The sequence below is a fragment of the Dermacentor silvarum genome, chromosome 10, assembly GCF_013339745.2.
Source record: "Dermacentor silvarum isolate Dsil-2018 chromosome 10, BIME_Dsil_1.4, whole genome shotgun sequence".
NCBI lineage: Eukaryota > Metazoa > Arthropoda > Arachnida > Ixodida > Ixodidae > Dermacentor > Dermacentor silvarum.
The window spans coordinates 115,093,478-115,108,723 of NC_051163.1; the positions used below are offsets into that span (position 1 = coordinate 115,093,478).

Here is a 15,246-nt window from a genome sequence, read left to right on the forward strand (position 1 = left end):
TCATGCACCAAGATCTAAAAATATGCAAATGCCACGTGGCTGGACAGAACCAAGGTAATGTTGTTTGCCGTTGCTTGGAGACACTCAGATTGTTTCTTGACTTCCGCCTAAGTACATAATTAGTCTTCATGCACTTCCCGAATATTACTATTCGATTAAAAGTGACAATTAGAAAATTGCAGAGCAACATGAGAAACTCCCGATACAGCTTTCTGTTGCTAAATACGCGCTACATAAAAGTGTTTTTTTCCGAGCGTGAAAGAAGCCCGCGAATACACGCAAAACTGCCGCGCGACTGGCCGCTCGAGGCACCTTGCGTGCATTCGCGGGCTTCTTTCACGCTCGGAAAAAAACACTTTTATGTAGCGCGTATTTAGCAACAGAAAGCTGTATCGGGAGTTTCTCATGTTGCTCTGCAATTTTCTAATTGTCACTTTTAATCGAATAGTAATGTTCGGGAAGTGCATGAAGACTAATTATGCACTTAGGCGGAAGTCAAGAAACAATCTGAGTGTCTCCAAGCAACGGCAAACAACATTACCTTGGTTCTGTCCAGCCACGTGGCATTTGCATATTTTTAGACCTTGGTGCATGATAGTTGGGACACCCTGTATAAGCCTGCAAGCGCAGATAAGGCGGGCAATACATCTTCCCCGCACTTTGAATGCGCGGGGCACAGTGGTGACCTTATATTCGTTTGATTTCAAATAGGAAAATACTTTGTGCTTGCCACGTTTAGAGGAGTTCGGTGCAGAGCCGACCTATGGCGCCGGCTACACGCCATGCGAAATTCACCCGTAGTACGAATCCGTCCGTACTATAAGGTACACCATTGAGACCCTATGTTTAAAGTAGTGTAACAGTACCTCTGTGGCGCGAAGTGTACAGGCAGCGTAAGCCCATGGGTGATGAAGATGACGATTCATTATACGCTTGCTATAAAGCAATATGTGTTCGGTAGAGCTGTTACAAAGTGCCTTAAAAAAGACACTTACAGAAAACACCTGTTGAGTCTGTTTCATCTTACAAATATCTCGGTGTTCGTATTTCTACTAGCATATCATGGAACCATCATGTGAGGTACATCATCGCCAAAGCTAACCGTTCACTTGGGTGCTTTCGAAGAAACTTCTATATGGCACCCCCGTCACTTCAATACGCACCATCTGGGAACCCGCTGATACTACACTGACAAAGAAACTTGAAAGATTGCAGAATCGCTCAGTTCGCTCCATCTTATCCAATTATGACCGCGCAGCCAGTGTTACCATGGTGAAGTGGCTACTTGATCTTCCAGAGCTTACAATTCGGCGTAAAATAGCCCGGCTCGCTCTTTTTCATAAAATTTACTATCCCAACAATCATCTTCGTGATCAGTTCATTAAGTCCCCTCCTTACATATCATCTAGAATTGACCACTTCCAATAAGTTGGTATTCCTCGTTGTAGAATTGCGACCTGTTCACGCGCATTTTTACCTCGAACCACGTCCGAATGGAATCAGCTGCCAGAAGCAGCTCCTACTATCACGGATACATCGCGCTTTGAGAGCTTTTTAAATAACATGCTTAACATTGCTTAATTATTTGTACCTGCAGTTTGTTGTTCTGTTTTAGCTTGGTTGTTTTTACGTTTACATCTTGAAATTGCTCTGCTTTTTCGTAGTAGCAGCTTTCATTTTTTTTTTCATTTTCCTATTAATTTGTAGATTGTTCATGCTCCTTATTATTAGTACTGTATCAACTGTTTTTCCAATTTCGGTCTGTAATATGCCCCTCCCCTCTGTAATGTGCAAATCCTGAGGTTAAAATAAATAAACACCAGCGGCGAACGCTACGTTTCTTTCTTTTTTTTATTTTCATGACATGGCAACATGAAAGATAACCGAGCAAAAATGTAAGTTGCGCAATTGTCACGCTATAACAGAAGCAGACATAACACTGTAGGCAGAATATTTTAGACGAGGCTGTAGGAATAGTGTGTAGCATATGGCTCAGTGAAATAAAATTTTGGACTAAGTATAAACAAAGAACGTAAAACGTAAACCGACTTCGCATTATTTGAACTGTCTTGCATATAGTTCATGCCGATAGGCATGCGACATCTGTTATCGTCGCAGAGTTATACAGTTGTAACCACAACACTCCGCATTTATTATTCAACTTTCTTCACAATTTTCAAATATTTTGACGGCTAGAATAAAACATCCAGCTTGAAGAACTTCACTCACATAGGGCGACTAACGGAAACACTCGGGCGTTTTTTTTTTTTTTTTTTCATTTGTTCAAAGTTTAATTTACCTCTTGAAAACACTTACAAACGTTCATCTCTGCCACAGTACAATCTTAGAGGACAGGTACTCATTATCTCTAAACACGAAGAGTTTCAGCAACGGCTCGCTTCGAGGTGAGTGTAGGCGGTACGCGACAACGAGCTCATTGCACCTATTTCCTCTGCACGTTCGTTGCTCGTGGAGCTCTGCACAACGTGTAAGAAAAAAAAAAAAAAAAACACCGGTGCGGATCAAAAGTTGAGCAACGCCCGCGCAGGTATAAGATGGCGGTTGGTGACACCCAAAAATTAGCCAAGCGCGTTACCGGCCCTTTCCCTTCTCAGTGATGCCTCCCCCAACGGCAACGGCGACTTCTACCACTGCCGTCGCAACGGTCGAGACGCGACGGCGCGTTTCAAGTGGCGGAAACAATTAGTTTCCGTCTGCCTCACCCCTGGACGCGTCGGTGGTTTTCTTCTTCGTCCGGTCTTTTCTTGCGAGTCGAGAAATGGGACGGGAGGCGGTGGTCGCCGGTCCAGAGGAAGCACGGATTACCGATGCAGAACGTGCGCAAAAGAGCAGCGAAAGCGTGTACGTTAAGCCGGAAGTCACGTGTGAAGCCAGAGAAGGTGAAGAGAGAGGAAGACCCTTCCCGAAGGAAGGCAGGCATCGCCGACTTTCCGGCGCTTCCGGTTCACACGGTCTTGCACCCGCTGCCGTCCCGTGCCGTCCCCCCCCCCCCCCCCCCTCGCATCTTTGCGCCAGGAATCTCGTTGCCTCCGGACGGTGACGACTGAAAAAGGAAAACTGTCTCACGTCAACAAGCGGCGACCCGCCGGACGGAGTCGTGGACCACCGAACCGTCTCTCCTTGGCCGTCCGTGTGCCGCACGGCCCTGTCTTTCCTTTCCTTCCCTCCCCCGTTTTCTCGTCGTCGTAGTACTACGAGACGTGACGAGCCGAGACGCGGTCACTCACGACCAGCGTACGCAGCAAACTCCATTCTGGCCCGGTCGAGGAAAATGAAAACGAACGTGGCTGCGCTCGACTGAATGAGCAACGACGACGACGTCGCCACGTTCGCTCTTTGTTGTTTATTTTGTTTTTCTGTTTTTCCTTCCTCGAGGTAGCTGCGACGGGAATGAGGACGCGACACGGCGCTACGCTGCGCCGCTCCTGCTAGCGTAACGACGCCGTCGCTGCCTACCCCCCCTCCCTCGTCGGCGAAACGATCGGCCGAGACAAACGTGGCACCGGCCGAAACGACGACGACGTCGTAGTCTGGCGAAGCGCTTTGTTCGCAGGACGTTCGTCCCCTTGGGGGGGTCGAGACAGCCCCGTCGTCAGTGTGTGTGTCCGAAACACGCTCTCGATGTGTGACGCAGCCCCCTCCCCCCTTCTGCGAGCGCGCGGCGGCAGCGTACCTTGAATGGTTTCTCTTCCCGTACGCGCGTTCATTGACGAAAAAACGGGACGCGCAGCGTCACTCCATTGATTGGCAGCGCCGCCTGGCGACGGCCATGCGCCGCACGCCGCCTCCGCACGACGTCCTCGTTCGCTGAGCAGGAAAGCGCGCGTGGTCTAAAAGAAAAAACAAAACAAAAAACGCCGACGACCAGCGATAATAAAACAGAAATCAAACGAGGAGGTGGGGGGTCCGAAGCCGCCCCACGAAGGCTTCGCGAAGACCTCGCAAGAAAAAAGCCGTGCCCCGGCGCATTCGCGCGGTCGAAAAGAAAACGCGTGGGCAGAGCTTGCCGAAACCGTGGCAGCCGCACCCTCCTCCGGCGCCCGCGCACCACCTACGCGCGCGGCGCGCGCGCCATCTTGGATTTCTGCGCGGGGGAAGTGGGCGGAGCCTGCACCGCGGCCATCGGGAGCTTTTCATTTTTTTCCTCTGCTTCCGCAGTCGTGACGTCGCTCACTCCGGCGGAACGCGAGCGGCCCGCCGTGCGCGCGCTCGGTGCCCATTGGTCGGCGGGTCCGTGACGTCACCAGAAGCCGCGCGTACCCTGTTCGGCCGCTCGCGTTCCGGCGCGCCGCCGAAGCAGCCGGCAGACAACCTCCAGTGCCCGCAGCAATGGCGGTGGAGCCGCGTTGAAACCTGCGTTCATCCGCTCTGCCGAGCCGTGCGTGCGTGCGTGTGTGTGTGAGCGCGCGCGCAAGGAGCGTGCGGTGAAGCCTCGTTGTTCATCGCTTCGTCGGTGGTGTGTCGTACTCGGCGAATAAGTGCCGGCCCATGCGTCCTCCTCGGCCGGCGGTAGCACCATGCCTTCCCGCGAGCTGTCGACGAGCGTGATGAGCGGCTCGTGCCCGACCGTGGGGCCCGACTGGGTCGCGGCGAGGGTTCGCGAGCCGGCGGCGCCCGAGTCGGCGCTGCTCCTGCTCGACTGCCGGCCGCCCGACCAGTTCGCGCGGTGCCGGTTGCGCGGTGCGCTGGGCGTCAGCCTCCCGGCGTCGCTGCTCGTGCTCAGGCGACTGTCCAACGGCAAGTTGTGCGTCTCGAGCGTCCTCAGGGACGCTCGGCAGCGCGACGCCTTCGAGGCGTGTTACCGTCAACTGCCCATCGTGCTCTACGACGCGGACGGCAGCTACGCCGACGTCCAGGTCACCGGAGTGCTTGTTCAGCGGCTCCGCCAAGATGGCTGTCAGGTGTTCTGCCTGCAAGGTGAGAAGAGCGCCCCGAACGTAATTCCTCTGCCTGCTCGCCAGTGTGTGTTAGTGTGCGTACGGGAGTTAAGAGCGCATTGCTATCGCTGCAGCCTCGACCGTGACCCCCGCACCGTTCTGCCGAGTCCCGCTATTCGCGCATTTGGATCGTCGCATTTCACTCGAATGATTTCATTGATTCTCCCTTGGTTCCCGTTACATCAACAAGCGCAGCCGTGTTACGTAGAACGTCGAAAAAGTAAAACGAGAAATAACGAAACAGACGACCTCGGTGGTACGCCAACTATGGTCGGTCGTGTCGAGTGGTTGGTTTCTCCGACCCATATACTGTTCGACACGGTTTCCCACACCGTGACTCGATCCTTCGAGTGTGCTTTCAGAAGACGGCGTCGCCTTTAGTATTCGCTTATGAGGCGGCGACGCCCGAGCGAGCGCCGATCTTTTACAAGCGTAACGCAGCGCCCGTGCTGCCTGCCGACCTCTCCCTCACCTGTGCTAGCGCTTGAATCGAGCAGGTACCTACACACTACGCTCGCCCACGCGGCGTCAGAGCGCTCTTTTGCCTCCATTAATGAAATCGCTGGGGCCGGTCGGCCTTGGACGAGACTCTACGTCCTTGTCCCACGCAGTCGAGGTGGCCCGTAAACAGCGAGCGCTGCCCGTAGCAGGCGTGAACCAGCTTCCGTTCGCTCCGCTCTCTCGCTAAAACGTACCCCGAACCGAGCGGGACTTTGCTCGAGCAGTTGTCGAACGTGTTCGCTCTTCATTCGCGAATATCAAGGAACACCTTGTTTCTTTGATGTGACGGAAGGATTCTGGAATCATTTAGTATGCTTGCGTGTTTTGTGATTGTTGGGGAAAGGGGTAGCCTCAATCTCTTTAACTGTGTCTCGGGGTAGCCGGCTCTTAATGTTGCCCACCTCTCCCGTTTGTCTCCAGTCATTACAGACGAGCGAGCATGTCGAACAATTGATCTTTCGTGGAAGCGGTCGTAGCACCTTTTCAATACTTCGATGGAAAGTTACCTTGCCGCTCATAGCGTGAAGTGATTTTTTTTTTTTTTTTTTAAGCTAAATGTGACCCCGTTGGAACAGCGTAAACGCCTACTATTGCAGGTATAAGGAGGCAGTGGACACAGCTCCTGCTGTGTTTTATGAGCTAGTTACGATGTTCACCTGTGCGAATCTGCAACCCAGGCCAGTCTTAGAGACAAATCTAAATCCGTGTGCTTATAACGATTCTTGGACTGTGTCCCGACGAGTTGTAGCAGGCGCAGAAACCGGCATAGCGGGCTGGGCTACAGTTTTTGAAGTCGCAGTCGCCGTTTGTTTGCAAACGTGGTATCCACCCCTGCGCGCAGCCATGGTTTTCTCTTTCCCCTGCGTAGCGTAGGAACCCGGAGTTTTGATCTCACTGACTTTTTTTTTTTTTTTTTTCTGGCCGAGGCAGTTGGGAGGGGGATGAGGGTCGCCTTTAGGTGTCGTAACACCCTCGGAGATTTTGCTGGTAATCGTAAGAACACACACCTAATAACGAGAATCGCGTCGCTAGAAGCTTAGAAACACTCCTCGTAGCAGGTTGAGCACCCCTCCCCCTGGAAGGAGATTTCTGGCTCCTCTGCGGTTTATGTTCCATAGCAGGCGCTGAGCGATGGTTGAAGCATTTCAGAATTGAAGAATTAATTTGATGGTTTTCGTCGACGATTAGTTGGCGCAAACAATAATATCTGTACAAACTGCACAGCGGTAACTTTTTCGGCACCCGAGATCAATTGATGTGGTCGAGATTCTAACGTCTGTTCTTCGAAGTGGCGAACAGTGGAGGAGAGTGACAACTACAGTGAACTAGAAGTATCCAATATTTTCTAGTGCACTGTAGTGACAACGTAATCGTGCGCTGTTCGTGTCTTTACAATGGCCTCAGAGATGCGGTGGTCCATGCATGCTGGTCTCGGAAGCCATTTTTGTTTACAAACACACAGTATGTCTATAACCGACCTGAGCGGTCTATCACTCCGAATGACTCAATCTGCGTGGCTACACCGAGTCACTACGTTGCATGCTCAATCGTTCTGCACCATACGCCGTTTACATATCTTACGACACTGGTTGAGCATTTTTGAGTCTCGAACAAACAAGAAAATGAATACGTAAAGCAGTAGACGAGGCAGATCCCGAAGACGAAAGCTGTGCCGATACGGTGTAATCAAGGTTCGTCCTGTTACTTTTGCACGATGCGTGGTCCAGCCGAGAGGGTTTTAACGGCCATCGTAACGCTGGGGGCCAATCCTGAGGGTAGTTAAACGTCCCGGCGCTGACCAATATGTGCACCCAGCATCACGCATCAGCAGGTCCACGTCGCTCTATTTTATATGTGTAAATAGTTGTATCCTCCCTCCCGGGTCCCTCTTACGTGTTATGACGTCACGGTAATCTCGGTAGCGTCGGGTCTAGCATTAAATTAGCTTACACGCGTTTCCCAATCTTCGTACACTTGCGTCATCCCATCGCGTGCTTTCAAAAGCGCCAGGTATAGAGCGTCTACAACCTCCAAAATGTGTGCCATTAGTATACTACCTTTTGTTTTTTTTAATTGAAGGAGTGTTCCCGTTAAGCGTGGCGGTGCTGTACGTGCGTCGTCTGCTGCGTCTAAATGCACTTCTGCGCATCAACAACCCAGAGAGCAGAGCCGTGGAAGAAGCGAGGCCTTATAGTTATAAGGTTTCGCCGTTTTTCTTGTTTTTTGTAGCGCGAGGGCCGGAGAAGTGTCGGTTGAACCGAGAAGGAGCAGCGCTGCTCATTCAAGCCAGTTTCCTTTCCCCCCTCCCGCTGCTTTTCGGGGTGAACGTTCTCTCGCTCGCTGCCCCCGCTGTGTTAGTGAGCGTGTGTTGGCGGTGGTGGTGGTGGCGCCGGTTTTTTTAGCTGCCCCGACGCAAGGGCCTCCCTCCCTCCGCTTTTCGTTTCGACGGCGAGCGATGCATGCGTCGAAGACCGGCGCGGAGACTCGGCCTTTTCCGAGGCTCCGTTCACTCGTACGGTTTCGAAGCATTATGATGCAAATATTATTAATAATAAAGTCGTATAGAAATAGACCTGTATGCAAACTGTAGTGCGCTGCGGCATATTGGAGGTTCGGAGAAGACGACTCGGGTTTGTTGGAAGAAATCAAACACTTTTGACTGCTTGATTTCTTCATAAGCGTCAAGCCGCATGTGTTTTTGTGAACAAACAGTTACGGCATAGACGTGGCTTCCGTGACCGGCGTGCGCGGGCTATCCGATCTCGGAGGCTATTTTCCCTAGGCACGACAAACAGCAGACGGCCATGTTGTCACTAATCGCCTCCGCTGTTCGCTACTTCCAAACACAGCCTTTAGAACCTCGTCTGTGAGTGCAGTGCTTCGTCTGTGCGTTTTCTTTGCCTAGGTTTATACGTAAATCGCGCTGTTCAGCCAAGCTATTGCAGTTTCCTACAGAAATGACTTATAAATAACAAGTGCACGGATTTGTCTAGTACTCGTGCTTGGTGGCTTCAGACCTTCTTGAGCTTGTATTTATTCGGCTTCGTGTGCCTTTATTGGCGTGAATTTTGAAGCAGTGTGACGTTTCAAAGCCTTGTGGTCGCGGAAACTCCGCTCCATCGATGGTACATAAGTTCCGATCTGTGACACTTTCCATGCCTAGTAGTTGACGTCATGTTTTGTGACAATTATGTCTGAAACCTAAAGTTACATCGAATTTCGTGACGCGTACCATTCTTTAAGAGGAATTCAACAAGAAATAGATGTAGTCACCCTATGATGGTGACAGCTATTCCTGTTCGCATAGCAGAAACACTACTATTGCCTTCCTGTCATAAATGACGCGCGATTTTTTTAGTGACAAGTGAGTTGCGTGGCTTCCTGCATGTATCTTGCTGTTGCCTTTTATATATATGGCGCGTGTGCCTACGAGGGGCAATCAGTCATGATTCGCAGCGGAAACACAATGCGATCTCTTCTTTCCTACGGCTTAGTGGTACGTATTACCTGTAGTAAAAATACTGCAAAAATAATCGAAAAGTGACTGGGCCAATTTATGACGAAACCGCCAGAGATTAAAAACCGCGAATAAGAATGCATGTTAATAATACGAAAATAGGTGTGTAACGTGTCAGCCACCCTGGTGTAGCAACGATTTAGTCACGTGCAAAATGCATACACGAAACGGAGTGCAGTTGGAGATACAAAAATTAAAAAATAAACACTTATTCAGCGCGGGGCTGAAACGGTTCGCTCGCTCGTCGAAGAGAACCGCTTTCAACCCCATCGCGTCTTTTCTTATGCCTGTCATGTCCCGGTTCCTTCCTTCCACGGCGCTCCGTCTTTCTTTCTGTCACGAACCGTAGGCTCCGGGGACGCACCGTTCCTTTTTTCCCACGGCTAGCGACCCCCGGAGTCCGGGCTACGGGTCGTGTTTTTATTTAGACGGCGCGGGAGTCATTTTAGGACGCGGCTGTCTCTTTCTTTAATTTTTTATTTATTTATTTTTTTTTTTGCATTTCCGTTCGCATGTCGCTCGGTTGGCGATGAATAACTTGTCCTTTGCGTCACGGCTGCGCGCATACACCCCACAGGGTAAAAGGTCTTGTACCCTCAGCCTGCCTCCCCCTCTCATGTTGATGATTTGTCGGGCTGTTACGAAGCGAATTGCGCAGTAACGTATGGTAAAATGCCAACGCGTCGTTATCATTTCCGTATCGAACAAAGTCAACGCGAGAAAAGGGATTCTGTATTTTTCGTCTGTCCGACTGTGTACATTGTCTTCTGTTTGTGACCGTTTTGTTTTCGTTGTCGTCTGCGAGCTGCGGCAGTGTGCAGGTGTCGTTTGTAGCAGACGGCAGCGTATTATCTTCTTTCTTTCTTTAGCGCATTTTTTGTTCAACGCGCTGGGTTTAAATACGTCGCGCAGTTTTGTGGTCACCCGAAGTTAACCTGGCTATTTGCGGCGACGAAGCGAAGAAACAAAGAGGGGGGGGGACAAAAAAGAAAGAAACCAGGTAAAAAAAAAAAAAAAAAAAAACGCGCGCTGTGTTTTCGTTGTGCTTATGTTTATACTATACACAAAGTGCACGGTGTGTGTCGTCTGCCGAAGACCGTTTTCTCGGCGAGTCGTTTCAACGCGCCGTTTTTGGCGACTGCCCCGAAAGCTGTCTTCCCCCACCATGCCTCGGTGAACTTGTGACGTCATTTCGGAACACGCACCCCACCTGGCCCGCTGGTTTCGTGTGCCGTCGGTAATGCAGTGTAAATGATCCAATCGCTCATGCTGTTTAACCCCTTACTACACGATTTTTTTTAATTTCTCGTGGAAAAATGGGGCAAGCCTTTGCTTAGGCCAAGAATGCCTAAACGAACCTCAGTTTTGAAAACGAACACATGGTTGCAATTTTATGAGCCAGTATTATTGCGTATCATATATGATACTCCCTAGAGTTACGGGTGTATTTTATGACCAGCAGAAATACTTTGAATTGCAGAAAACTTGGAACTTGGTTTTAAGATGAAGTGGATACTTATTGCAGCTCCAGTTAATGCGTTTCCTTAAAATGTGATGACGCCATCCTACATTAATCAATTAATAGCCTCGGTATTTTAGCCGTAACATATATCTGTGCAAGCCTTGTCTCATACTTTACATATAACTGACCTAAATAAGTGACAAGTTGAGTAAGTCGTATCTGTACATATCGAATGAAGTTCTCAACTGTCCCCCATCCCCACTACTTCGCTTCTCGTTTTATCGTGAGTACGTTTTATGAGAAATAGATGATCGATTAATGAGATCTGTGGAACTCGGGCTGCTGCTCACTCGAGAGATATACTGGCAAAACGACCCGGGTCGTTCACTCTCACATTTAGTTGACACTGCTGTTCCAAAAGAAGGCCAGTGACGACACTTTATTACGTTGCGCGCGCCCGTGTAGGTAAGGGGGTGGGGACATTTGTTTCATTTATATCGTCCGACTTGACCGGTACTGTCGTCCGACGGATACACCATTCATCACCCTAGCGGCCGGGTGTCGTTACGAGCGGAGGAGAGCTCGACAAGTGTGTCCGCACGCCTTTCTGCCTGAAAATGTCGCGACCCAGTTTTATGCGATGGGTCGGACGTGACTAAGAACGCTCCTGCATTAGCGCACAGCTGTGTCGATCGCGCTTCTCTGAATTCACACCTATATAGTACGCTGTCGTGTGCGGCACACTGCGGGGGATATACCGGGTGATTTCTTGTTGTTGTTTCCCCCCCCCCCTCTTTTTTTTTCTTCTTTAATACGAATAGCATCCGTTCCATTGCAAGACCAGTTTGCTTTCCGGCTATTTGGACCATTAGCTATCCCACCAAAAATGTGGGCCGCTCCCGAAGGTAGTGCAGTCACGTTTCCGCTTTTGCTGAGCGGAAGCGGGGCTAGGCGGATAATAAAGGCAAGAGATTTTTCATAAATAATTGACATATATTAGTCTAAACGTGGTTAATTGTTATTTTAATTACTCTACTTTGGGGCAAATGTTGCAGTTGTGAACTAGTCTCAATTCCGGTCTGCTTCGTAGAAATTCTAAGACTGGCATCACTTTCCACATGTGCCATCACCGAACATTTTTCCAATGGTGTACTCAATAAGCACAGCAATTTGCCTTCGACGTAGGCGGACACACTGCCACGGGGCGCAACAATTACTATTATTAAGAACTATTCCGGAACTAGTGGTTCTCTTTTCGCCACAACACTGCGCAGCGTTAGTCAGAGCCGCTCGATAATGGATGCGTATGGATGAGAGCGCGAAGCGCACCGGTTCTTGTGACGTTCGCTATGACGTCATCATCGAGCCCGTATGGAGAGCTGACTGTATACACTGCTGTAATGACTCACTAGCAACGCTCTGAATGGATGACGTGTGCGACTGGCTCCCTGCACGCCCTGAATTCGTGACTCGTTTCCTGTTCCGATCGGCAGGGTGCGCCGAGCGTGACAGATAAAGGGTTCGCTCGTTTGTATGCGCCGCAGCCTGATTCCAGGACAGGATGCAGCCAACGTAAGGTCAATGATCCGAGCGTCAGGAGTGCTGCGGGAGAGAATGATCAAAAAAACAAAATGAACAAGAAGCCGTGATTTCGGTGCGAAAATAAATTGCCTTTGGAGTATGCGAGTATTTGGGGGAAAGGAGGGAAAATTGGAGAATAATAAAACAATACGATTACGAAACAAAGGTTCATGTGATAGAAGAGAACGTCTTCTCTTAGGTTGGCTTATTCAGGCCATTGTCCTTCAAGACCCCCGGAGGGGATATTACATAGAAGGGGTGCATTTTACATATATTCCACATAGTTTACACGTCAATAGGTATAGCCAGTGATCAGTCACGCGTTGCTGGAACGAGCACGGCCAGGTAATGGCAACATCATGAAGGCTGCTCCAGTCTTTGGGAGTTCGAGGAAGGACGCGGTTGCTTTACACTGGGAAGGAGGGAGACGATGATCTTATTCGACGATTATACCGGCCCCCTTTGTGGACCCGCCCGTAATATCCTGTACATACGCGGGTCTATGAGCCACACGTCCTCCGATAGGGCAGGGAGCGCGCCCCGTCCGGATGTGTACGTGTGTTCATCCGCACGCAAACCATACGCGGCCGCCTTATCGTCGCATACTGTCCACCAGGGCCGATCTACTTGCTCCTCTCTCGCGCGTACGCCTTCTATCGGCGGGTCTCCGCAGGGATGCCGTCATCTATACACACGTAGATGCACTTGCCCGCGGAACTGTCTTCTTCGTTTATCAATAGTTTCTTGGACTTCGTGTCTACGGCTCGAAGCGAGAGCGTGGCCAAGCACCTCTGTTTACGCACTGTAGCCGACTCCCCGAAGCGAGAAAGGTACTCCTCGCACCCAATGTTTTTTTTTTTTTTTTTCGTAATTGTGGCGTTTTGGTTTCGGTTTCCTTTCGGCCGCACGTGATACTGGGGAGAGCGAGTCGTGCCTATAGTGTGTGTCCAACTCGCGGAGTCGTTCGTGCCTTCTACCACCGGAAGGAGGCGAAAGAAAGTGGAAGGGGCCCGCGTTTGTCCTCTCTCCCCCCCCCCTCCCCCTGATCCTTCTCTTTTCGATCTGTAGCGAGCTGGTCGCGCTCTGGCGCCGCGGTGTCAATGACCTCCTTTCTCAGCCACCCACCCCCTCCCCCCATCTTCGCCCCCACGCTCTCCGATTATTACGCAGCGGTGCTTCATTCGTGAGCCTCCCCCCCTCCGGCCTTTCACCCCTTTTCCTTCCGCAGCTCCGTAGGTGACGTGCCCTCAGCAAGTTGAACCGAGATCGAGTTGTGGGGGGGGGGGGGCTAGACGCGGATGTTTCACTCGCGCGTACGCACTTGCCTTCGCTCATTTAGGCGCCAACCATTCGTGTTTGTTTGTGTGTTGCTGTTTTGCGTGGTTGAGAAGACCAGTGTGTGCGAGTGCGTGTGTTGCTGTACGGAAGGGAGGGAGAGGAGGGTCCGTGCGGGTTTTTGTGAACAGCGACCGTGTTGTGGATGCCGCTCGCAACAAGTGTGCCAGGGGAGAGAGAGAGAGAAACTTGGCATTGTTTTTTTTTTTTTTTTTTTCTGTAGTGAGAGAAGCTTCTATACGCAAAAGAGAATCCCGTAGTCATTTTCGTGTTCTCTGGAAGCCCTATTTCCGTTAATTTCGTGGGTGTTGGTTGATTACTGGAAGAGAGAGTGAAGGCATAACCTTCCACGTCTGAATTTCGTCAGTAGACCCCAGCGCCGGTACTGTGTACTGTGACGTCACGGATTTCAATGTGTTTCTGGATTTACAACGTTATGGCTCAGTAAATGTTCTCGAAACTTGCTAACTTCAGTGTCTCGCTCCTTTAGTCCATCTTTACGTAAACCATGAAAGATTATAGAGGTCGAGTTGACGCCTTGAAAACTAGGACTAGCTAGAGCGGCAACTTCGTGGCGACGTCGACGACCGTCTTTTCTTGCGCATCAAGCCTCCTCTAACGGCAACAATGATTTTTAGTTTTCTATAAAGTTAATAATTTACTATTATATAACTCAAGTGATTTCTCTATTCAGTGTCATTTTAATATAGCCGATGTACATGTGCCTGCTAATGCAAGCACGAAAAAGAAATGACAGAAAAAAAAGCAATGAATCCAAATAGTAAGTAGCAGGCGTGCCTGCGCTGCTTCTATTTCACGGCGTTGCGAGACGTGTTCTGTTGCGTTTAGTGTGTTTTAATGTTTTCCGTTACCTTCTACGTGCATTTTTGTCATGTCGATATGTACGGTCGGCGACCGACGGTCTGGTGCAACTCTATCTGCGTCCACTTTTGCTTTTGTAATTTAGGACGAATAAACCATTCACTTCGATCAAAAACCTTTTTCCATCGATTGTAATGTTGTGTTCATTGGAATAATTGTAGTTCTTTTTATTAGCGCGCGATATTTTATTAGCTCGCCCGCAAGGAGAAAAAAAATATGAAAAATTCGCGAGCGCAGAATTATCACGTGTTGAAGCCAGTTCTCGTAGTCTATCGTAACTTGATCGGGCATGTCTGTTAGGAACATCTATTCTCTCTCTCTCTCTCTCTCTCTCTCCTAATTTCTTATTTCTTGTTTTTCTTCTTTCTTCTTTTTTTAACCCCTTTCTTTTTTCTGCCTTTCTCGGTGCCCAGGAATTCGCTTCCGTCGGCACATTCCAGTCTTGAAAACACCGCGGTGTTACTGGGCGTTCCAAAAAATTGCCGACGTTTTCGCAGCGGCTAAACCACGCACTAACCATCGGTGCAGTATCCCAGACAACGGTCAGCCGCTGCTCTTGACGTCATGAATGTTGACGTCGTCTGGCTAGCAGCTAGTTGTTACTCTATCGGTATACCGGGATTACGCTGCACGCTTAAAGTAAACAAGTACGCCAACCTTTGGCAGCTCTGAGAACTTTTCCTGCGCGAAAGCGATCCCAAAATGCCGCGAAACGCGTCACGCCCCACTGGCGTCAACGGATTCGTGGTTTTTAGCACCAAGTTCAACGAAAGGTAGTCTCGCTGCCATTTTTTTTTTTACCGCGGATAATCAATATTTACTTTTCCGACGAAAGTTTCCATCAGATTGGTCTAGTCAACTTAACCTAATTTATGAAATAACTTGCTTTTAAAAGGGAAGTGAAGTGGAGCAATACGTTAAGCTCTGTTAGGAAATCGATTTTTTCAAGAGCAATATACGGGCGCTCGCATATCGTGGAAGGAGGCTTGGTAAGAACGAAAGAAAAAAAG

The 15,246-nt window shown here is 49.8% G+C and overlaps 1 protein-coding gene across 1 annotated transcript in view; it reads left to right on the forward strand.

The window, feature by feature from the left end:
* Positions 1-4,306: 4,306 nt before the first annotated feature.
* LOC119466513 (dual specificity protein phosphatase 7) overlaps positions 4,307-15,246 on the forward strand; it is a 73,395-nt gene continuing 62,455 nt past the window's right edge. Inside the window, exon 1 of the mRNA XM_037727031.2 lies at positions 4,307-4,938. Coding sequence (XP_037582959.1) covers positions 4,539-4,938 — 400 coding nt within the window. The 5' untranslated portion in view covers positions 4,307-4,538. The remainder of the gene's footprint in view (positions 4,939-15,246) is intronic.